The following is a 24234-nucleotide window of genomic DNA, read 5'->3' as shown; positions in this document are numbered from 1 at the left end:
ATAATGGATACTAACTAAATTTACTGAAGTAATCATTTCATGTATATGTAACTCAAATCACTATGCAGTACACTTAAATTTTTACAGTGCTATATGTCAATTAAATTTCAATACGAAAAAATGAAAAAAAATACGGACATGGAAAGATTTATACATTCAATATGCTTTAAAATCATATATGCATACACACATGCACAAATAAACATGTATTTTGTATGTGTGCATGCATGAGCACACACACTCACACTATTTCTATATCTCTATATATGTATAAATAGAAAAAACCTGGAAGGATATATAGCATAGTAAACATCTAGGTGGTGGGATCAGAGGTAAGTTTATACCTTCTAATTTTTCTACGTTAATATGTATTAATGTTAATATGCAAAAGAATATACTGAATATTGAATACATGCTCAACAGGAATAGAAATGAGTAACACTAACAAGAATAATTTGATTGTTTTTCTGTTCCACCTACTAGAAAGCAAGCTCCTTGAGTGTAAGGTCTTCAGGTATTTTATTCATTACTACATCCCAAAAGCCTGTAATAGTGACCAACACCTGTTCACTGAGTACTTAAAAAAATAAATGAAGAATGCTAGGAAGTGGAGCATATTCCATTTAATAGCTTTAAAAAAACCCTGAGGCTGAGAGAGTTTAAAAACACCAGCAAGTTAGTGGATATGGGTAAAGGGTAAATATTCTTTCTTCTGCATGAGAGGCTGAGTTTGATTCAGTTAACTTTCTAGCTCTGTTCTCGCAATAAAGATGGACGTCTGTATACCAGGCACACTGCTTGTGGTAACAATGCCCCAATTGGTCAAATTACTTGGGCTTGGAAGACTTTGTATGGACTGAAACACCTGGTGTGGAAAGGATTACTCTAAGATCCTTTTGGTACCTGGATCAAATCAAAAGGATCTAAGAGTAATAAAAATGGTGAGTTTCCAGAAAGATCTATTTCATAAAATATTATTATTGGTTATCCAGCATTAATGTCATGATTGGTTTACCTATTTCTTAACCAAAAGTCTTAGTACTTAATGTAGAAATAGCTTTAACCATCCAATTTTACTGACAAAAATTAAAAGAACCAAACAATCCCATTTCCCCACTGCCCAGAAAGTACCAACAACAAATACAAACATATAAATAATTTAATATCTGAGCTTCATCTGGGAAAAGCAGATTTTCCATAAATAAGTTAATATTGTCTTGACATGTGATATATTTTCATGTCTACTTGTACATTTCACTTAAAAAATTTATGATGAAATATGAGTATGATTGAAATGGCTAAGATAAGCTTATTTTAGCCCAACGTTTTCGTTATTTCTTACCTCTTTCTGTAAGATTTCTTCTCGAACTTGAGAAACAACAAGAGACTCTTGTTTACTCTGCAGTTCATTAACTTGATTTTGGAAATGTTTTATAAGTACCTAGGAAATTGTGTTAGAAGTACTGAGTTAGTAAATCTGTTCCTTGAATATTATTTGAAAACTATAAGAAAGCCAGCTAATCATTTTTGTTTGTACTGAAAAATAAAAAGGATCCTAATATTTTAAAATCACAAAGTTCTAACATAAATTCCCATAGGAACTAAGTTCATTAAATGAATTAAACTTATTGAATAAATGCACTGTTTTGTTTCTTTCAACATTTAATATAAAGTATCATACATATTACAAATTAATGACTATGTAACTACTTGGCTTCTTTAGTACTTTTCTTCTGAAAGCCTGAAAAATCACCTTTTAAAATAAACCTCTATAAAGGCAAAGCATTTTGAAGAAAGTGGCCAATATTTTTACATTTTGTCATTAAGTAGAATAGTTTTTATTAAAGACTATTGACTCAAGTTAACACAAGCCTAATATCTGTGAAATGTCAGTCTCATATTTTTAGACAAAGACACTGAAATACATAAATATTTCCATGAAGGAACTGCAAAAACAGGAAAAATTCACATCTTTTATCTCTAATACTTTACTTTTATTGTTTTTATGATCAGACTATACTGACTTCCATTTAACTCATAATTTTCAATATGACATTTAGAATTCTGGGAAAAATAACATTTATGGCACTATGACAATGGTACCACTTTTCCCACCTCTCCTAGACTGCGCCTTACTATATAATCACTTGATATAATGTTTACATTGCCCACTGACACTCCACTGCTACTGGGGAAGCAATCTAGAGAGGTTATCTGGAAGGCTGTATAATGGTTACTTTTGAAAAGCACAAATCTTTTTCATTGAAGTATTAAAAATAGTCAAAATTCTGTTTCTGAGCTATCTGAGATTAAATTACAGACCTCATTACATTTCACACTTAAGTAACCCCAAACAATAAGGGCATTTTCTCACAAAACCACAGTAACATTTTATACCTAAGAAAGTTTATAATTTCTAATATGCAGTCCATATTCAAACTACCTCAACTGAAGGATTTGTTTTTAATTAAGATGCTATTAAATAATTATAGGTTGGAGAAGTGGTGGTGAGATAATTATTTCTTGAAGTTTTTCCCCCTCAGCTTGTTTGTAAAATTAAAACCTATAGAAAAGATGAAGAGCAAAAAGAACATTCATATATTCTTCAACTAGAATTACCAACTGCTAACATTTTGCCATATTTGCTTTATCTTTTTTCTTGGACATACCTTTTGAAAGTAAGTTGCAAGTTCTATTTCAATGCTGTTTGTTCAACTTACAATCACCATAGAGGGGTCACACAGTAAATATTCACAGATATTCCAAGAAAGACACACAAGGAAATGCAGATGAGCTGTCAGCATACCCGGTCATAATTCTTAAAAGATTATGCTTCATAATGGCTCGGGATGTGTATTTCTATCTCTGTCATTATTTTATCCCCAATGCCTGACTGTCTATAGGTCCGAATCATTCTTTGTTTAATGAATAAGAGGTAAGAAGACAAGAAGAATGACTAGGATAATTACTTGGCAGTTAGGACTTGGGGTGGAGGGAGACAGTTCAACATTCAAGTTCAAGTACTAAGGTCCCAATCATAGTAGACATACCTCAGCCATCCATTACAACCTATTTAGATGAAAATCTATTTGAGAAATGTAGTGACAAACCTGTACAAACACTTATTTAGAGGTATAATTTAAAGTAGAATAGTTAAACATATGATGGCACCTTCTCATAAAAGCAAAATCAAGGCAACAATAATTTACCATTTCTATCACCAACTTCAAAAAAGTGAAGTTAAAATATTTCCAAATGTTGTGTTAGCAGTAACTGAAAAAAAAAAAATCACATTCAAGGCCATCTACCTCTTGAGTTGCTATTTTACGATTTAGTTCAGCTACTTTGGAAGAAGAATTTTCTACTGCGTTTTGGCAAAGGAGTTTCTCTACTTCCCTCTGATGAGATTCTTTGAGAGATGTGATGTGTGCTGCAGTATCTTCCTTGATCCTTTAGAACAAACAAAAGAAAACCAGATATACGCGGTTTTTCAACTTTGAATTCACAGTTAGCACAAACATAGTGTAAGAAGCCTGAAGATTAAAGAAGCGAGGGACAGGACCATTATTTATCTACCGCACTGAGCTAGGGCTTTTACATTATTGCCTGTGAGTTCTTATAACCACTCCATGAGTTCACTATTGGCTGCATTTTATAAGGGCAAACGTGAGTTCAGGAACCAGTGATGTATCAGGGTCCCAGATCAGTAAGTTGCAGAGCTGGGGTTTGAGCCCAGCCAAGTTGAACCTGAGTCTAGGCAGGGCCTTCCACTCGACCTCTAGGCTGGGCCTGCACTCCCTGAGGGAATCAAAGGTTCTAAATGTTCTATTAATACTTGGATTTAAAGCAAAGGGCCTGTCATTTTATCTTTTAAGATAAACTCAGATTTCTTGCCCAGATTCTTATTTGGATAATCAAAGTTGTTTCCTTTAGAATCTCTAATACTTTGTCTCTAGGCAACATTCTCCAGTTTTTGGTCCCTATGATTCCAGGCTAGCTGCAGGCTGTGAGAATAAAACGATCTTTCCAGTAGTTCTTAGGACACAGGGTAACTGAACCTAATTAATTTGGGGCATGACAGACTATTCATTTGTCTCTGTGACAAAATTTATACATTCAAAGGCAGTTTAGTAAATGATAAAGTTATGACTAAAGAGTTGATACATTTGCTATAGGTATTTCCTGTCTTATTGGAATATTTTAAAATGACAGAATTTTAATCAAAACAGATATTTAGTAAATCACTGTTAATACTTATTAATACAACAATTCCCAAACTAGAAACAAATATGTTAGCTGCTTATTTGACTATGAATATTCACGGAAATAGTGTGATTAGGGTCCTAAAAAAAAGCATAAAGATATAAAGCACCCATGATTTAACTGAACCATAATTAAAAAAACAGCCTAAATCCTGGGACTAGAAAAGGTTACTACTCACTTCTCAGACGCAGAGAAAAAGATTAATAATATCAAAAATTTATGTACAGAAAAATTTATAGGAAAAATTTGAATTTCAAATTATTTTTAGGAGTGAATGTGATTCTTTCCAATAGCTTTACTGCTATCACATTCAGGACTAAAGAAACAAAGTTTCAATTTGGAAGCAATATGGTTCCCATGGTGACTCAATGAGACAGGCTGCCAGTCAATCAATAAGCATTTGTCAGGTGCTTCCTATACTCATTCTTCTAGTAGAAGCTCTACCAGGTCCTACCTATTCCTTCCTTCAGGCACTCATTATGTAGTATTCTGATGCCTCCAACTCTGTGTTCCTTTAGTTAGTCAAATATACTGAAGTCCTAGCCTTTGACAGGCAGAACGTTATACATTCTCAATATATATCATTTCATAATTAATATGTTGCCTCACAAACATTAACTTACACATGTTTTTATACACCCCAAGATATGTTAAACCTCACAATCAAACCTATAATTGTTTGCAGGTTGCAAAAGAAGTATAATCTTACATCAGTTCTCAAGGAGCTACAAGACAGTGTTATGATTAGTGCTTTCTTGGTACATAAATTATATAGGAGTTGGAGGTAGAAACAAGAAATCTCCTGGGAAGCTCTAGGAAGTATTCTGTGGTAGGACTTAAAATGTGAATGAGCAAAAGGCAGTGAAGAAATTTGGCAAGTTAGGCACAGCAAGTCCGATTTTTGAGAAGGGAGAAAGAAGAGTCAGGAGTCAGTTAAAAGGAACAGAAATAAAGTTTACTAGTCAGAGCTGCCAAGACATGGACGTTAGGGAGGAAACCACTTAAGGAAGGCAGTATTATCAATGATGTCAAGAAAAATGGGGATGGAGAAAACTCCACTGGACTGAGAAAGGTCATTACTGAGAGCAGGTTTAAAAGAATAGTGAGGATGACAGCCATAATTAAGAGGAAGTGAGATGGAAATAAAAGAAGAGACTAATTGTGGAAAAAGTACAGGAAGACGGAGAAAGAGAACCAGAACTGGTTTGATCAGGTGAGAAAACATGTTAGAAGGCTCAGAGGAAAAGAGACAGTAGATAGTACTTGGAGATTCTGAGAAGGAAAAGGATGACTTTAAAAGTTCAAAGTATGAAGGGATGTGATTAACAGGTTAATTTGAAGAGGTATTTTGGAAGAAAGGACCCCTTCTTATAATGTCAACTAGTTTTCAAAATACCTGTTTTCTGACAGCAATCTGTCTATGGCAATTGAAACTAATTTGCAAGGAGGCCCACTGGGTCAGCTTATTAACACCATTTGGATACGTGCAGAAAAACAAGACTGGTCAAACCAAGGACATGGCTTGGGTTGACATGGAGGTTCATCAGAATCGGGGCTTCCAACAAGTAAAGAACCCTAAAACAGATCCATGCTCAGCAATATAATATAATTTCTTAAAATTTGGTTATGACTTCAGTTCAGGGTCAAACTAATTAAACAGAAGAAAAACATCTTGTAACCTTTAAACTTTTTTCTTTTTATGTCCCCACATATTTACAGATTCACACTTTACCTTTTGATGGAATTCTCAAATTGGTTCATAGCTACTTCAGATTTCATCTTCAGCTCATTCCTCTCCACAATTAATCTTTCCAGTTCGTTTTTCAATCTGCAGTTTTCTTGTAAAACTTCTGAAACATGGGAATCAGTAAAAGTATGTGGATGGTAAAGCTTGCCACCCAAGGTTCCAGGGAAGGAGACAGCATCTCCTTTACCTGGATGCAAAGCATCTTTCTTCACCCTTTTTGCAGTCACTTCCTCCCTACCCTTCGAGTTCTGATTAGATAGCATCGTTCTTCTCTCTTTCTGAAGCCTCTCCACAGTTTTCAAAAGGTCCTGTATTTCTCTTCCCTTTGCAGCCAGCTCCTCATTGAGTCTCACCAGTTTAGCTTTAGTATGAGCCTGTTCCACCTGGAATTCGATAGACTGGAAATCTTTATCATCTTTATCATTCTTCTTGAGTTCCAGTTCAGCATTCTGATGTTTAAGAGTGTCAATTTCAGCTTCAAGTTTTCTTACAGTGATTTGATGGGCTTCCTTAGTGTCGTCGAGTTCCTTCTCTAGTGCTTTAACCCTGTCATGCTGGTTCTGAGGTGCTTCCTTCAATTTGTAGGCAAGTAGCTGCTCCTGCTCCTCTAGTCTCTGTTCGTACTGAATCTGAAGAAAAGAATCCATGTAATGCCAAAATAGCTGCTAACAAAGCTAACACTGTTAACGCAGCCCTGCATTCTACCAGGTCCCACCTATGCCTTCGTTCAGGCACTCATTATGTAGTATTCGGATGCCTCCAACTCTGTGTCAGAATATTGAAGTCCTAGCCTTTGAAGGGCAGAACATTATATATTCTCAATATACGTTATATAATTTCATAATTAACATGGTGCTCATAAACATTAATTTACACATTTTTGTACACCCCAAAACTTATTTTTAAGCCTCACTATCAAACCTATTATCGTATACCCTTCTCTATGCAAACTGACAAACTATACACTCTTTGCGGATAAATAGGGAAAGCAACTGGGGTACTGAAGTCTTTAAGAAATAGCACATTTTCAACTTTGTAACATCAATTTGGAGATCTCACAGGGAGCAAGTCAGCTTGGAATTTGTATCCTGGAGACTTAGTATTATAAATGAAATAACCTAGTTTATTTTACTCTGTGGAAAGAGACACCAATAGTGTCTGTTCATTCAAAAAATGAATACTTATTTAGCTACGACTGAGTGCCAGGCACTGGGCCAGATTCACAGATAAAGAAACTCAGTTCTTGACTTCAAAGAGTTCATAGCCTGGTGAGGAGAGCAACATGGCAAGTTTCAATATCCTATGATAGCTGTGATAATGGGCCTATGAACATGTACAGTTCAGTGAAAATATTTTCAACCATGGTAATTAAAAAAAAATTTATACTGAATATATATCAGAGATGCTGTACTCTGCCTTTTCATTACTTAATTTTCACTAATTCTGACGTCACTGAGAGGGGCTTATGTAAAGATTATCCTGTGCTTGATTAATCTGTTTGAAATAAGAAGTTACTAAAGAAAGACAAAAAGATACGCTAAATCTAGGTTCCCTTTGCATCTGATACTCATGGTAAAGGTTTTGTGGGAAAGGCTGGTTAGAGCTATTTCTTAAAATGAGATCTAAGAAGTCCCAGCCCCTATGGTCCATCTCTGAGCTCCATCTCCATGGCTACCTGGCACTTACTTTCATTTTCTGAAACTGTTGTTCCATGGTACGGAGGCTTTTCTTTGCTTCTTCATCTTTGCCCTCCAGCTCAACTTCGAGTTTTTTTATCCTTCTTTCCATAAATTCCACTGTATTTCTATCCACTGTATCACCACCAGCTGCTGATGCAGCCAATATTAAAGCAGGTAAAGAATTAGGATATCTTCTCTTTAGAATTCCTTCCATTTCCTTAACCTATTAAAATATTTTTGTATATATGTAAGGTCACAAATATGTTAAAATTAAGCAGTTTCATCAGATTATGCTGTATTAATTATATCTAGATTTCAAAGAGATGTTTATATCATATGTAAGGACTGAATCGAATGTACAGAAGTACAAACTAATTTCAAATTTTATATGCTTAGATTATCTAATTTAAAAAACCCTACAGTATAATGTCTAAGTACTGCTTAATTTACAGAAATCCTCTCATTTTAAATAGATCTTGGTACAATTTCACTAGTAATAACCATTCTTTCTGAGGACAAAGCTCTTCCACCTCCCTTTTCCCCACAGACCCCTTAGATAAATAGTGCGTGTACTATCTACTGACTGAAAAATTACTTACATGCACATTAATGTGCAAATTTATTGCAATGAACATACAGCTGCCTAAGCACCTGCCCTGCCTGTAACAATCTCCACTCTATTTCAGCCTCCCTCCAAAAGTCACCCTCCAAATGTTTGATATATTTTGAAATGACTTCTTTCAATGAGGAAAGAGGATTAGGTGATAAAGACTAATTTTCATTAGTCTATAAAACAATAACATATTACATGGTCTTTCTGTAAGAAAGAACCGTATCAGCGTCCACAGAAATTAGAGCTTGATATTATGCATGCATATGTGTGAAAAGCTGCTTTGTAAATGTATCATGGTTAAGATGGCTTTGAAAAACATAAATGAAAACAGTGAGTTCCTTTGTCAAACAGTTTTCTAGCCTCTGAGAGGCAGTCTAGTGCAGTGGTTAGAACACATTTGGAGTTAGACTGTGGCACCAGCTTTATGACCTGTGTCAACTCCTTAATCAAAATCTCTTTTTCCTCATCCGTAAAATGGGGATGATAACAATTTCATGGTGTTGATACAATTAAGTGAGGATCAAATGACATTCATCTTGGTAGAGTGCCTAGCAGAGTGCCCAGCAGACAGTGATCAGGTCTCAGAAACTACCTTTCCTAAGACAAGATGGGTGGCTGGTGCTCAAAATCCTGTTTATACTGAACACTGGTCATATTGGGTATTTAAGGGTCACATCACTTGCAAAGTTAATAGCAAACATTTCCATTCATAAAGACAGCTTGCACATCCACAGGTGTACCATAAACTGGGATATATCCAGATACGAATATTAGTAACTTATGTCATCTGCAAAATCTTCAAAGCTTTGCTTCCTCTGGGTATTTAAAATCTAGTTATTTGAATTAGATGTACATAAAGGTATATACATATACACCACAGATAATTTTTAAAAATGGATTTAACATTTTCCCAATTAAAGCATTCATTTAAAATTTTAAGAAATATTTTCAATCTAATTTTGGTATCTTGAAATTTATATCTTTTGGGGGAAAATTAGGTTTCATTTGTGTCTTCCTTAATTTTGATTTTTAATGTTATTCTTTGATACCACTGTGGCTGTCATACAAATAAATGTGTGTGTGTGTGTGTGTGTGTGTGTTTTAATTCTCAATGGAAATCAAACTATGGAATATTCCATTAAATAACAGCATGAACAAATGCATATAATCTGAAATTTTCATAATATGCATCTAATTAGCCCCATTTTTACTTACGTGCTATTTAGAAAAGGAGGTATTTTATTCTATTTATCTATTTCAGAATATGGCTCCAAAATGATTCTGAATATATTATGATTATAGATTATATTCTGAATATACCTTGATTATAAAATATGTATTAAATCATTAGTTCAAAAATGTTCATGGGAATAGAATTAAATAGATCTGAAATGTTCATGCAGCAAACTACACAAAATACTGTTAATGAATAATATTCTAGAAAGATATAATCTAAGATGATAAACCAAAAAATTTCAATGAAAGTGTTCATAAAAGAAAGATTACTTTTATAAAGTGTTGTATTTATGGTCAATATTGATCACCATTTTACATCTTAATTTTGCTATTAAGCATATTATTACCATGTTTCCCCGAAAATAAGACCTCGCCGGACCATCAGCTCTAATGCGTCTTTTGGAGCAAAAATTAATGTAAGATCCAGTCTTATATTATATTAGACCTGGTATTATTATATTATATTATATTATATTATATTATATTATATTATATTATATTATATTATATTATATTATATATTATATATTATATTATATATATTAATTATACCCCATCTTATATAAGACCCAGTCTTATATTAAAATAAGACTGGGTCTTATATTAATTTTTGCTCCAAAAGATGCATTAGAGCTGATGGACGCATTAGAGCTAGGTCTTATTTTGGGGGAAACAGTATTCTCACACATCAGTTCTACATTATTTCTCTTAATCTGTTAGAGAAGTAGTTCCTTTGGTGTTTTTTTCTCTCACAATTATGGATGGCTTCTTCTATGTTGACTAATCTAAATCTTAAGCACTGAAAAAACACCAAGCAATCCTGGACTATAGTTACTTCAGAATATTTCCAGCTCTTCAAGTCCCCTTTGTAATCTCTTTTCCTGACCACTGAATTAAAATACCTTTTCATATAAAAACGGGTCCTGTAAAAGTAACAAAGTTATCTTTTTGCTTAGTTTTCCTTCTCATAAAACTGGGATAATATTCAGCCCAGTGATGACCTCACAGTTTTGGGTTTGTGATGGAATAATGGCTGTACATTTAAAGTGTCACAACTTGACTACAGAATCACGCTCCCTTATGAAAAGGGCTGGAAATTCTTATTTTGTTTTAGTATTCCGTTATGAATACAATGTTACATTATAGAAAGTTTTAAAACAGCAAGAAAAAGTTAATATTCCATCCCACAAAAAAATTACTTCAGGGTAAAAATAGTTTTATCCTAATAAGTGTCATTACAGGATTTTTGAAAAGGGTCTCCCAGCCACCTTGACTATGAAATGAGTATCTTTAAGCTTAAATACTCTAAGAGCTCAAAATTATGGCCAGCTCTTTGGGAGGCTGAATGTTGTTTCCAGGATGTTTTGCAATACTTCCCAATCATTACTAATGTATTTCCTACTCAAGGATCTCCTTTCCTGTACTCCTCTCTCACTTAGCTTTCATCAGGAGAAGGAATCCTAACTCTATAGCCAGTTTCAAAATTCTGCTTCCTTCTTCCTAGATGTCTAATAGAGCTGTGATGCAAAATAAACTTTCATCAATAGGTCTACCATCTAATGAGACGCATTAGTCTAAACATTTTTTATGCATTAAACATTTTAAGCTATATAGATTATAGAAAATGGTGGTATGTGCTATTTTTATTAATGTTACTTTAAATACAGAATATCAAGTATGTTTAAAGTAGGGGCAGTTCTATATTAAAATAAATGAATAAAGACAAGAATTTCCAGATACACTATACCTTATAGGAACTCCTGAAAACACAAATGCACTATATATAAAATATTTTAATGAAAATTTACTCTGAACACGTACTTGTCGCTCTAGATCCTGAATTTTTTTGGCATCAGCTGCTCTATCTTTTAAACGTATCTTCTGCTGAATAGATGGATTTCCAGATTCAGCTTTCAGTTTCTCAACCTATTGATAAATAAAAACATGTTAAGAAGTATAGGTAAAACCTACCAGAGAAACACCAGGAGGGAAGCATAATGGTACTTCATTCATTCATTTATTAATTCCCGGATACGGCACCATGCTGGTTATGGAGGGCAAACAAGCTGAGCCTGGTCCCTGCTTTCAGGGCTTATGCTCTAGTGGAAGGAGACAGTTATAAGCTAATAAGTAAATCAGTAAGTAAATAAAATAACCTCAGATAGTGACAAGTGCTATGAAGAAAATAAAAAAGTGAAGGAATGGGAAGAAAGAGTCAAAGGGGGAGGGACTGGCTTCTACATTAGATAAGGAGGTCAGCGAAGGTTCGTCTGGGGAGTAGAAATTAGAGCTGAGCCTTGAATGAGGAGTGAGCCAAGGGAAGCAGCAAGGCCAGAGTAACGCAGGCCAAGGCAACAAGCAGAATGAACTCGGCATGTTCAAGAATCAGTGTGGGGGGAGGGTGGTGTGGCTGGAGGGGAGCGACTTGCAGGAGTATGGTCAGATGAGGCGGCGAGGGTTCAGAACACGTGGAGGCCTGACAGGTCGTGATAAGGAGCTTGGATTTATCCGCAGTCTAATCTAAAATAAACCACACATCTGAAAGCAAACCAAAACCAGGTACTTTAATTAATAGAGTTTAGTACTGATTCAAGCTAAGAAGAAATGCCTGCTGAAGAGAACAGAGTTCATCTATAGAAATACATTCTAAAATGATCTAGTACCTCAAGTTTGAGCTTCTCAATTTCTTCATTTGCTTCTCTAAGCCGAACTGCATCTTTATCCAGAAGTTCCTGATTTTCAGCATACCATTGTAATCTTTTTTGCAGACGACTGATTTCTTGTTTATGTGTTTCTTCTAAAATTTTTATCTCATATAATTTTTCACCTGTAAGATAAAGTAACTCAGTAAGTTAATTGCAATTTTTCAAAATAAAGAAAAGATTTTAAATGAAAAACAATGCCTATCTAACAAAAAGCATAAGAGGCATTGAAAACATAAGAGGCAAAAAACAATTGATATATATGCAAGGTAGTGTCTAGTTTAATTTAGTAGGAGGGAAACAAAGGTATGCTGCAATCCAGATGCTCAAACTCATAGCAAACCTGGCTATGTAGGAGTTTTGATACTTCAAATTGTTTTCCCACTGACTTTCATTACAAAAGTAAACTTGTTTCCATGGAAAAATAAATATTGGATTCAAGAGATAATAAAGAATTCCTAGAATTATAATAAAAGGTAACAATAGCAACCATTAGTGTTTACCAGCATGATTTTATTTAAATACAACAAATTTATATGATGGGTACTAGTATTGTTGTTCTACTTTACAGATGAGGAAAGTAAAAGTAATTTTCTTCCTAATAGGTAAGTGGATTTTTATTGAACATATCTTACATGGAAGATGGTAACATTACAGAGGGTGAGTCTTCACTTTGGGAAACAAGAACTCTGATCTACCTTCCAGGCCTGTGTTCTGCTGTCCTATGCTCCCGTCCATGGGCAGTGCACTCAGTAAAACGCGCGTGAAACACACCTGGGCAGCCACCTTCTATTCCCTCACCTCTGAATCTCACCGTTTGTCAGGACTCAGCTCAAACACCATTCCTCCCTGAAATCCTTACTCAGCATCCTGTCTCATGTGTATTTGTAATTTTTTTATATATTAAACTTTTCTGTATTCTCTTTTTCTCCTTTGTTTTCCCTGGTGGGAAATATCATATTGATCCCTGTGTTTTCTACAGAGCGCCGTGTTATTTGTTCATTTGGCAAACACTTGAGAGTTACATTTCAGACCCAGATATAAAAAGATAGACCATGTTCTCAGGAAGGTCAGAGTCTAGCTGGGACGACAGACATGTAAACTAATATAAAATGCCATAAATACAAAATAATCCTTGATTTTCTTTGCTTTGATCTTGCAATTATTCCTGCTAAAATTAATCTAATGCACATACCTATTAGTAACAAATGTTTAAAACAATGTTCCTAAAATTACAATACACTTAAAGGAACAGCATTTTGATTATACTATCCAATTGCTCTTATATTACTTAAATTCAAGATTAGAAGAGGTATAAATATAAACTATTTTAGCTCAGTGTTTTACCTGTGGCATAAGCCATCTGTTCTTTGGCTTGATCTCTCTCTTTCTTCATTTTTTCCAAGTCTACTTCAAGGGCCTGTTTGTCTTGCTTCAGTCTTTTAATGTCTTCCAATAAACTGTTCTTTTCTTTCTTGATATTCATAGAAATAAAAAAAAAAAATATTATTTCTAACCACAATAAATTGTGGTATAGTTTTTCTTTCACCCATTCCATCATAAATACTGCTAATTATTTTTCCTAAATTTTAGCTATGATTTCATTACTCCCCCAAATTACTAATAGCTCCTCATAGCCTACTAGAATCAGTTCTAATGCTCTAACTGAGCATAGCCTGGAAAACCTTCAAATTTACTGTTCTAACTTCTCCTGGATTATTGTAATAGCCTCCTAACTGGTCTGTCTCCCCCACCTTCAGCACCTACAGTCAGTCTATCCTCACAGTAGTCAGAGGAACTGTTTTAAAGAGTCAGTTAACATCACTCCTTTGTTTGAAACTTTCTGGTGACTCCCATCCTTCTCAAGGTAAACCCAAAGTCCTTACCATGACCTTCAGTGTCACATAATCAGCCTTGCCCGTGTCTCTGGCTGCATCTACTACAAATCTTCGCCCTCCCACTCCACTCCAGACGCAGAGATCGCCTAGCTATTCTTTGAACACGCCCAGCATACTCCTACCCCAGCATGTTTGCACTTATTTCCCCTGCGCACAGCATTCTATCCCCAGGTAGCCAGGTGGCTTGTTCCTTCACTTCATCAGGATTTCTGCTCAAATAAAGCCCCAGGAAGATGTTTCTTGTTCACTTTCTGAAACAGCAACCTCCATCCTGGCCCCCAGGTATGTTGCTTTGCTTTATTCTCACAACACTCATCACCACTTCACATATTATGTATTTACTTGAAAGCAGGACTTTATTTTGATAACCCTTCATAAATGCATAAAAAATGCTTGGCACATCAAAAACATGTTGAATGAATTCACAATATGCCCTATATTCCACTCTACTCTCTCAATGGTCTACATTTTGCAGCTTGGCAAAATCATACTTGTCCTTCAAAGCTTAGTACAAATGAGGCTATTCCTGATAATCCCCTCCTCTGTGCCCCCACAAACTCTCACTGTACCTCTAGTACAGCATTTGTTACTTTGTTTCATATGACATTGATTTGTGTACATGACTCTTTATAAGGCTGAAAGCTCTATGGGGACCAAAAATGATTTATTATTACCTGTATGTTTTTGAGACTAAGCACATGGGAAATATTCAATAAATGTACTCGTACATTGAAATGAACTTGTAACTGCTGAAGAAACCCATGAACTCATGGCAGTACACTTGGTATAATTAAGTTTCAAAATAATAATTCTTACAAATTGTTTTTATACTGCCTTTCAATTTAAAATCCAGTCTAGGAAAACAATTCATTCATAAATTACTGTATAATCTTGGTTACTAGCTGCATCACAGATTTAACTGTATCATTTTTTTGTTTTATCTTCTGTAGATGTCTTTTCAGGAGAGCACTGAGTGTTTGAATGCTCAGGTATCATTCTGCAAATACCTTTTGTTTAATTAGTTCAATCAATTTAGAAATGTTCTCTAGCAGTGTGTACTTCACAGAATTACAGAATTTTAGAATTCAAAGGAATTTGAAATATCTTGAGTTCAAACACGTAATCACTGCTTAAATGGACGTTCACTTTATTCTTGCATGGGCCCAGGGACGGAGACTTCCCACCTTTAAGAAAACCAGGATGTCCCACATCAGTCCTGTGGGCACAGGGGTTTTGGCTCCCTTGTAAGTTACCATGAAGACATTCAGAGCAAGTCTCTGCCTGATGCTCTGACTTTATCTCCTACCTCTATTCTCCTCACTCACCCACTTCTGCCTCAGATGCCTCTGCTCCTGGAAAGCAGCAAGCTCATTCCTGATTCCGGGCTTGTGCTTTCCCCCTGTCTGGACAAATTGATTTTTTCTGCACAGTTAGCTGCTGCTTCTCTTCAGCTCTCAACTTAAGACATCACTTGCTCAGAGGGCCACCGTGATCTCAGTACTGAATGCTGCCCGACCCCTGCCCTGCCCACCATTATCCTCTATATTTTCTCCAAAGAAGTGACCATTGTGTGTAATTATGTAATTTGTTTACTTATTGTCAGTCTTTCCCCTCTAGAATGTACGTTCCGAGTAAGCAAGGTCCACACCTGTCTTGTTTACTTACTGTTTTTCCAATGCCAGGATGCGTGCCTAGCACCTGGCAGGTGCTTGATAAAGGCTGACCAAATGAATGCGGTGCTTGGCCTCAGTCTCCTCCCCACCCGGGGTGGGGCACCAAAAGGCAAGGGCTCAGGACCTTTGCTTTTAGTATGTGTCCATCCATAGTTTACAAAGAACCAACTCACATTTTAAGACTAAACCAATTTGTGTTCCTTTTTATGGTACAAATTAGACTGTACATAAGTACACTTGATAGAAAGACTATATTGTAGATTTACCCCCGTATAAATAATTTTTGCTCTAAAATTATTTAAACTCAAAATACCAAAGTGAATAAAGGTGTATTTACATTCCATCTTTCAGTATTTGCACAAATAAACAAAACCCTAAATAATTTTTAGAGCACAATCAACCCTTGCAGGTAATGTCAATTCAAATACTAAAACACAAATAAAAACAGAAGGGATGACATTTATATTGAACAACCAATAAAGCACGGGTACCAAGCAGATGAGACTTTTTTCCCCCTCCTTATCTGGAGATTAAGACAGAAAAGCTTTCTCGATAGCTTAGCCCCTTTATGAAGGTGGGTGGTTTTTTTCCTAGTTCACTCTTTCACTGAAGGATGTGGCCCTCTGACCTCCTTGTGCCCGGACTCCACTTTGCTGTTAAAGCTCAAGCCCCATGGTTACAGAACTGACAGCCTAGGAGCAGACGTTTCCTGCTGTGTTTTTATCCCTGTTCATGTCTGACTCCTACAGATTTCCCTTACTTTCTGGAGAACTTGGTCATGCATTTACAAGATGTTTATTATATTTAATTCCAGCATTTTCCGGTGAGTTTTGTGGCAGTTCTAGTTTACTATTTGTCAGAAAAATATGTTCCAAACAGCACTTTTAAAAGGTCACTAATAACTGCCTTCAAATGAAGATAATGCTATGCTTGAAATCTTAACATGTTTTTCGAAGTCGTCATGAAATATGGCAATAGTAGTTTCTCTTTTAACTTGCTAATTTTGAGGCTTACTGATAAGGAGCAGTGTTCAATCATGTATTCTTTCTACCTATCTACCTATCTAATCATTCTGTACAAACATGCATCTGAAGAAAGTTCTCTAGTGCATTCATATTTGAAGCTGCATCTTATAGACTACAAAAACCTGTTAAAGATCACTTATTAAACAACGGTATGTTTAAATTTCTATGTAACCTAATTTTCTATAAAAACTTTCTAATTAAAAAGTGGTATGTAATTGGAATTTTTCTAATTTACATTATCATTGAAATGTAATGTATGGCTTTTTAGTTTAGTGCTATGGATCTTAATGGGAGGGAATGGGGAGAATTAACCGCCCTCCCACAGGGGATGTTTGGAAATGTGGCAGTGGTTTTGACTGTTACCATGACTGGTGAGTACTATAAGCACATGGTTCCTGGGGACAGAGATGATAAAAATCATGCAATACATGGAAATGTTCTGCTTAAAATAGAATTAACCTGCCCAAAATTCCAAATCGTCTCCCACTGATAAATATTGCTCTAGAAAATTCTAGGGCATTCTTTCTAATACAATAAATAAAAATAAAGAAAAATTAGGGAGCAGTTATTGCATTTTACCTTTGTGTTAGGCACGTCAGACACAAATATTTGTAGATGCAGTCTCTGGTCCCTAGAAGTGCACAGTCCACTTAGGAAAACAGGTAAAAAGCCAACTAACTTTTTAAGGTGAACAATATCTTCAAATTATTTTCCTATTTTAGATGTACATTTTCAATGAGGAATTTGTTTGAAAAAAGGTATATATATGCCTGAATAAGGTTATGCCTCCAATATGGCTCCATGTGATAAATGCCTGAAAAGACATTGGATTATAAAGCAGATGTCATCTAAAACCAGTATTATACTGTTTCCAATATTTTAAAGTCAGATGTATACTAAACACTACTCTTTGGTATGTCTTAGTTTTTAAATGGTATGAAATTTATACATAGATCTTATTTATTCGTAAATTACAAAAAGAGATTTTTTTTTTTTTTTTTACACATATGGGCATTTTTATAATAATCTTTACTATCACTAATAGTTAAAATCCTTATGCGACTTACCTGTGCCAACCGTAGTTCTGCTAACAGATCTGTAAAATTCTGGTTTCTGGTGGGCTCTTCAACTACTTGAGACAGGAAACGACTTTGCTGCATCTGTTCTCTGATGTATTTTGAAAATAAAAACATGTTTTTACAAGATACTCTTTTCAATACAAAATATTCTATTTTTAAAAATTAAAAACGCTAATGGATGGCGGAACTGAAAATAAAAAGTTTATTTAATCTGAAGAATAAAATACCATTTAAATGAAAATATAGTTTAAGGGAAATGTTCATGTTTAAAAGAATTAAAGCCTTAAGATTATAATGATTTATTTGATATATAGTTAAATAATGTAACTATAAAAATAATTCCCCCCATTCTCAGAGGAAAAAAAAAAAATCAATGTCCCACGAAGATAGGCTGCATTTTTCATGTGGTGCTGTGTAATCCTGGTCACATTATTCTAGGTTCCTTTCTGAGAAACACAAATTGTCAATCATACACATGGAAACTAACAAACAAAATCAAACATGGTCTACTATTTGTACCTTACAATCAATTTTTCTGTTTTTCCAGAAACATTATATAAGGAGTTTAAGAATCCATATATGATCATCTAACCCTAATGTCCTAAAGAAACTATTTATTTCATTGTGTAAGGCAGGGGCGTCCAAACTGCAGCCCGATCCATTTTTTATTGGCCCGCAGCAAATTCCAAAAATATATTTAGTTTACTTAAATAAACCAGGTGAGGCAATACGTACTTCACCTCGAGTGAGTAGCCTGGCTGTTTGTGTATTTTACCACATATGGTCCTTGGTAAAAAACGTTGAAAAAAGTGTGGACACCCCTGGTGTAAGACATTTAGAGTTTCAGTTTAGGATCCTGGAATAGATCTTCTCTTTTAAAAGCCAGGCAGTATAAGATGTGATATTTTGAAATACGTTGTTGAAGCATCTAGGGAGAAAGCGGCAGTAAATGCTTTCATGCCCCAGATTATTACCCTTAGCCTGGGGTCACACTTACAAGGAGAAAGGAGCATGATTGTTTTTTTCCAATTTATACAAAAGTGCCCTCGCTTGCCAACCTGTGTACTTTCTAGCCTTGTGTGCTACAAGATACTATAGTTTTTTCTATTTTCCATGAAAGATCAGTAGCCTGTAACAGCAGCCAGACCTCTTACACCCTAGGTTATCTAACTCTAACAACAACAACACATACACAAATGAAGAGGTATGTGAATATAACATTCATGACAGTCATAGCCAAAAAACTTCCTCTGACAGCAGTCCTGAGTAATTAGGTATTTATGTGAAATGATGCACAACCAGTAGTCATTTCCTAAAAGAAGACAGCACCCTAGCATACGCATGTTTGTGGGTTCAACCCTTTCACTTAATGTTAAAATTGGATGTGTAACATCCGAAAGACCTTACTGAGACTCTGAAATATGATTCCTAAGTAGGTTTTGGTGCTCCATCAGCCCTCCACGGTGAGTGCTGGTTAGTAACAACTCACAGATTCTCCTGTGGAGAAAGCCTCAGCCAAAGAGCAACTCCTGATCCCTGGCCCAGAGGACATCCCTCAGCTGCTTCCTGGGGCACACCTCGGCCATTCACAGCCTGGTGTAGGGGTACACAACGCTGCCCCCACACAGGATATACCCCACCCATATCCTGGGGCACCCCTTAACCAGTCTTCTGAAAGGCTTGGGGGTACTGGCCCCTCATGCCTCAAGTTGGGGACCAATTATGTGATGCAATCTGTTCTCCTGAGCTGTATGGTGAGAGTAGAACGAAGCCTGTCTCCAGTCAAGACCACATTCTTACTCACCTTCCCTCTGTCTACCCACCCCTCCCATCTTGCTTCTCTTGCTCCCATTCTCCTCAGAGTTATCCTTCAGGAAATCACCTCTGCGAGGATCTCCATCTCACGCTCTACTTGTATGGAACCTGACCTAAGACACTAAGTGATACCGTATGGTACCTTTTCTTAAACATTATTACTAAAAGCATCGTTACTAAGATGCATTAACATAAGCATCTCAGGCTTAACGATCGATCAAGAGGAATACTACATGTTCAATTTTCTGAAACTGATCTCAAACTCAAATATGAATATGCTGAAAATACTACAGTATGTAGTAGTTATCCAACACCAAAAGAAAAATCTACCGAATATAAAAATATATAAAGGTTACAAAACTGTAAATCAATTTTGAATGACAATTTTGTCATTTCTAAGTATAATTAAATGTATTATTAACATAACAATAAAATGCTTAGAAACAGTCTAAGTACGTTTGATTTTAAGATGTAAAAAGGACTTACTTTAAGGATGCTAACTCACTGAATAAACTCTGGTTTTCCTTGAACATTTGTTCCTCATTTTTCTTGTTTTGTTCTTGGAGATCTTTCACTTGATTATACAATCTTTCATTTTCCTTTTTATAAATAGCAAATTACATTTTAGTTAAAAGTCAGTAGTACTTAAATAAGTATATATACTCATAATAGATATATCCTTTAAACATTTTAAAAGGTTTTAAAATTTCTTCAGTTTTTGAGTAAGCAAAATCTTTTTCAAATTCTTTATATTCATTCTGACAATTAAGTTCGCGAACTTAACTGTCAGACCTCGTACTATCTCAGAAGAAAACTTATTAGCTAAAAAGAATTATTTCCAAAAAGGTTACTTGAAAAAAAAAAAAGTTGCAAAAATTCCCAAAGCCAAAGGGCCTAATGTCAGTTTAAGGTGCTGCATTTCACAGGAGTAAACCGCTGAGTGAATACAGAATAACCACATCATAACTGTGCTCCAGAATGGGAAGGCCAGTAGGGCTGTTTGCACTCTCTTTTTTCTGTTTTTGGCTTGGCTTCCCATGCTGAGGTAATGCGATGTACCCATAATCGGTGTCCATGCTTGTTTCTGGAACTTTCTGTGAGCAGGGAGTTAGCAATTGGGTGTTTCCGAAAGATTGGGACAAAGCAGAGCAGATTCTAGACCCAATTCACCACAAGGCTTGAGCTAAAGAGTGACTCAAACATTGAGGTCAGAAGAAGAAAGTACCAATCTGTACTCTTTAAAATTAAAAATCTGAGGAACACCAAGGACCTTCGAGGATCTAATGAAAACTAGGAACCATCTCACTGTATCTGGCCTAGTGCCCGGCAGATGGCCTGTGCTTAAATATCTGCAGAATTAATGAAACCCAGAAAAATACATAAATATATACCATGTTTCCCCAAAAATAAGACCTAGCCGGATCATCAGCTCTAATGCGTCTTTTGGAGCAAAAAATAATATAAGACCTGGTCTTATTTTACTATAATGTAACTAACACCGGGTTTTATATTAATTTTTGCTCCAAAAGATGCATTAGAGCTGATGATCCGGCTAGGTCTTATTTTTGGGGAAACGTACATTGATACATAAATTTTGTGTTATCTTTGTGGGAGGGAGGGCTGGCAAACTTACAGGTCTGTGAGATCCTCCTTAAAACCCACACTCTATCCTGTATGACCAGAATGGCAGGCAAAGGGTTTGGAAGGGTCTCACTGACACTAGGGCAATGTGTCCTGCAAAATCAGTACTACTTCACTGATCACAAACGCTGTAATCTCTGATGTGGTCATCCTTTCATTGTCCCTAGATTTGTTTGTTATTGGTAGGCTCAATGTTTAGGCTGTGGTTGTCAAAAGGAAAAAAGGTAATGTGGGTGCGAGGGGAGAAGAAACTAAGATGAAGTCTCATGCTGAAGATCACTAAATCTGTCCTGGCTGCCTGTCAAGTAAACATCACCAAGATTCTATCACATATCACAAATGTCTGCCTCGGAAGACATGCAAACTTTCTCCCATTTAATTCAATTTTTTTTCACTCTCAATTGATTTCAGATTCATATCTTTGAACATAATATCAAAGCTAGCCCATATTATCTACTGAAAAACATAGGAAGCTGAAGACAAACAGGAAAGCTTCTAAGGAAGATGGCCATTGAAAATAGCAAAAGGCAACATGCATTGATTGGTTACTCTGTACCAGGCACTAGAGGATGCTTTGCACTGTTATTTTCATCTCATTTTATGAGACAGGTACTATTATTACCACCATTTCACAGATAAGGAGATTGGCTTAGAGAGGGGAAGCGATTCGCTCAAGGCTGCACAGCAGGTTGTGGAGCTAAATCTAAAACCAGATTCTTTGAATCCAGAACCCATGCTCTTAACCACTTTAATTCTGCCCAGGAGAAATATGCAAACTAGTCAAAGTATTACTTCCCCACATTTGCGAGAAATTCCCTTACCTGTTACATGAGCACATTAATATTTTAATATGCCTGATTTTTATAATTGAAGGATCTCAAGAACAAACTCACTATGTGCTGAAGAATCACCATACCTGTTGATATCCTTGAAGAAGTGTCTCTTGTTCTTGTATTTCCTTTTGTATTTGCTTCAATTTTTCTTCAGTGACAGGATCAGTTGTTTCTCCAAACTGTAACCACCTTTGTTTTTTGTTTGTTTCTTCAAAGCTATTTAACTTTGAGAAAATACAGAAATTATTTTATTTGGGGAAGGAAATGAAAAAGTGCGAAGTGAGGAAAAATAACAGAAAACCCAAGGTGCATAGATCTAAAACTGTCTTATAACCACACTGGAATTAATACCAACTACAGTTAAACCATTACCGTGTTTTGTGCTGATAGTACTGATGCTGGAAGTAACTCAGAAATGCTACATAGTGTCACTCTCTGAATCTAGACCTTCTGTAGCAGTTCTTTCTGAACTGTCTTTGAAGAGTATAGTGAACTAAGGGATTTGTTTTAAAAATGACTGCTAACAGAAGAAAACGATCAAAACGAGCCAATTTAAATTTCATTTTTTCCCCCCAGAGTGTTGGATTTAGGCTCTTCTGTAAGGAGACACTCTCAGGAACCTCGTTCATGTTTTATACAGCAAATACATCAAGCCAAACAGCCCCAGGAACCAAGGATGACAATGCATTTAGCAAGGAGTACAAGTTCTTTTTTAATCAATAAAAGGAAAAATGGGGCAATGTGCCTAGTACCTTGACTTGAAGAATATAATTGTCTTGATTCAGTTTGAAGAGTTCCTTTTCCTGTTGTCTTTTTAGTTCTTCCATCTTATTTTCCAGCTCTCTCTCTTTTTCTGAGAATGTGACTTTAATGTGCTCTATCAGGGCTTGTGCACCCCTCCATTTTTCCTCTGCTTCCTGAACTCTTTTAAACATCATTAATTCTGTCTCCGTGTTCCCACCATGGCACCCTAAAGAATCCTTTTAAGGAAAAGCATTACTTCATTACAGATTTATATATGACTCAAACACAGGTGGTTTAAAAAAGCCATACACACAAACAATAAAAATGACAAGGTTAACAAGGTCTACTAAATAAAAAAATAAAAAAAGACTAAGTGTTCAATACGAGTGATTACAATATTACCCTTGAAGCAAAGGAAATTTCATATATTTCTTATTTATGATTTAGCTTTCATATGACTTTAGAACATAAAAAATATTACGGATATTAGTTTGAAATTCAACACTTACATTCTGTAACTGAAGACAGGAATCAGTTTCTCTAGGGTCTTCAGACCTCTTAGGAGTAGCCAGGTAACTGTCAGTCTGGGGAGCTGGTTTACCCAACACTGCAGGCTTGATGAGCTTTGTTTCAGATAAGATCTCTATATATTGTAAACAGTAGATAAAAACACCACAAATATAAACAAAGTTGAATGTCTATTCAGTAATTATGAAACAGTATGACCACAATAGAAATAGTAAAATAAATGATTTCAAAATAGGCTGATGTATAATACTAGAATACAGCTGTTTCACTAAACTCTGAGAACTTTGCCCATAATCAACATACCACTCAATTAGACACAGAATGCTAATTGACCGGCGATTCATGTCAAATGAAGCTAAATAAATGTGAGAATATGGATTGGGATAACTTTATTATTTTTAAGTAAATTATTCTTTTAAAGTTCACAGCAATAAGAAGGAAAATTTAAATGATGAATGAAAGAGCAGCTGATAACATGAAGCATTTTAGTTGAGAGGAAGTATGCTTTCAAAGCACTTTCATAATTAGTGTATATCAAGATAGTATAGTATCAGTGGAATAATATAAATTGCATGGAAATTTTATAACAGCTAGTTTAAATTTGATTTGTAAGATAAAATTACAACACTGCTTTAAATACCCTGATAATACATATTAAATTAGAAAATAATGTGATTACTGTATATTCTCGTCAAACTTTCAGCTTTTAAAGTATCTTGTAAACCCCAAACAGCAGAAATAACTTTAAAGTCAATAAA

At 35.4% G+C, this 24234-nt stretch overlaps 1 protein-coding gene across 3 annotated transcripts in view; it reads right to left on the bottom strand.

The window, feature by feature from the left end:
• Positions 1-24234, bottom strand: part of CEP162 (centrosomal protein 162) — a 73338-nt gene that overhangs the window by 14214 nt on the left and 34890 nt on the right. For 2 of the 3 annotated variants that reach the window (XM_019729511.3, XM_019729510.3), the window contains exons 14-25: positions 23458-23591; positions 22957-23184; positions 22288-22428; positions 20217-20329; positions 17904-18003; positions 13588-13714; positions 12202-12365; positions 11360-11464; positions 7697-7912; positions 5996-6639; positions 3309-3450; positions 1343-1441 (exon numbers count right to left, since the gene is read on the bottom strand). In XM_019729511.3, the coding sequence (XP_019585070.3) occupies positions 1343-1441; positions 3309-3450; positions 5996-6639; positions 7697-7912; positions 11360-11464; positions 12202-12365; positions 13588-13714; positions 17904-18003; positions 20217-20329; positions 22288-22428; positions 22957-23184; positions 23458-23591 (2213 nt within the window). The remainder of the gene's footprint in view (positions 1-1342; positions 1442-3308; positions 3451-5995; positions 6640-7696; positions 7913-11359; positions 11465-12201; positions 12366-13587; positions 13715-17903; positions 18004-20216; positions 20330-22287; positions 22429-22956; positions 23185-23457; positions 23592-24234) is intronic. The other variant, XR_012496660.2, reaches the window with a different exon arrangement.

This window comes from Rhinolophus sinicus, chromosome 2 (assembly GCF_057876585.1).
Source record: "Rhinolophus sinicus isolate RSI-liver-muscle chromosome 2, RSI-T2T, whole genome shotgun sequence".
In the NCBI taxonomy this organism is placed as follows: Eukaryota; Metazoa; Chordata; class Mammalia; order Chiroptera; family Rhinolophidae; genus Rhinolophus; species Rhinolophus sinicus.
Note: the sequence above shows the minus strand (reverse complement) of the source record. Positions and strands in the feature narration are given on the sequence as shown.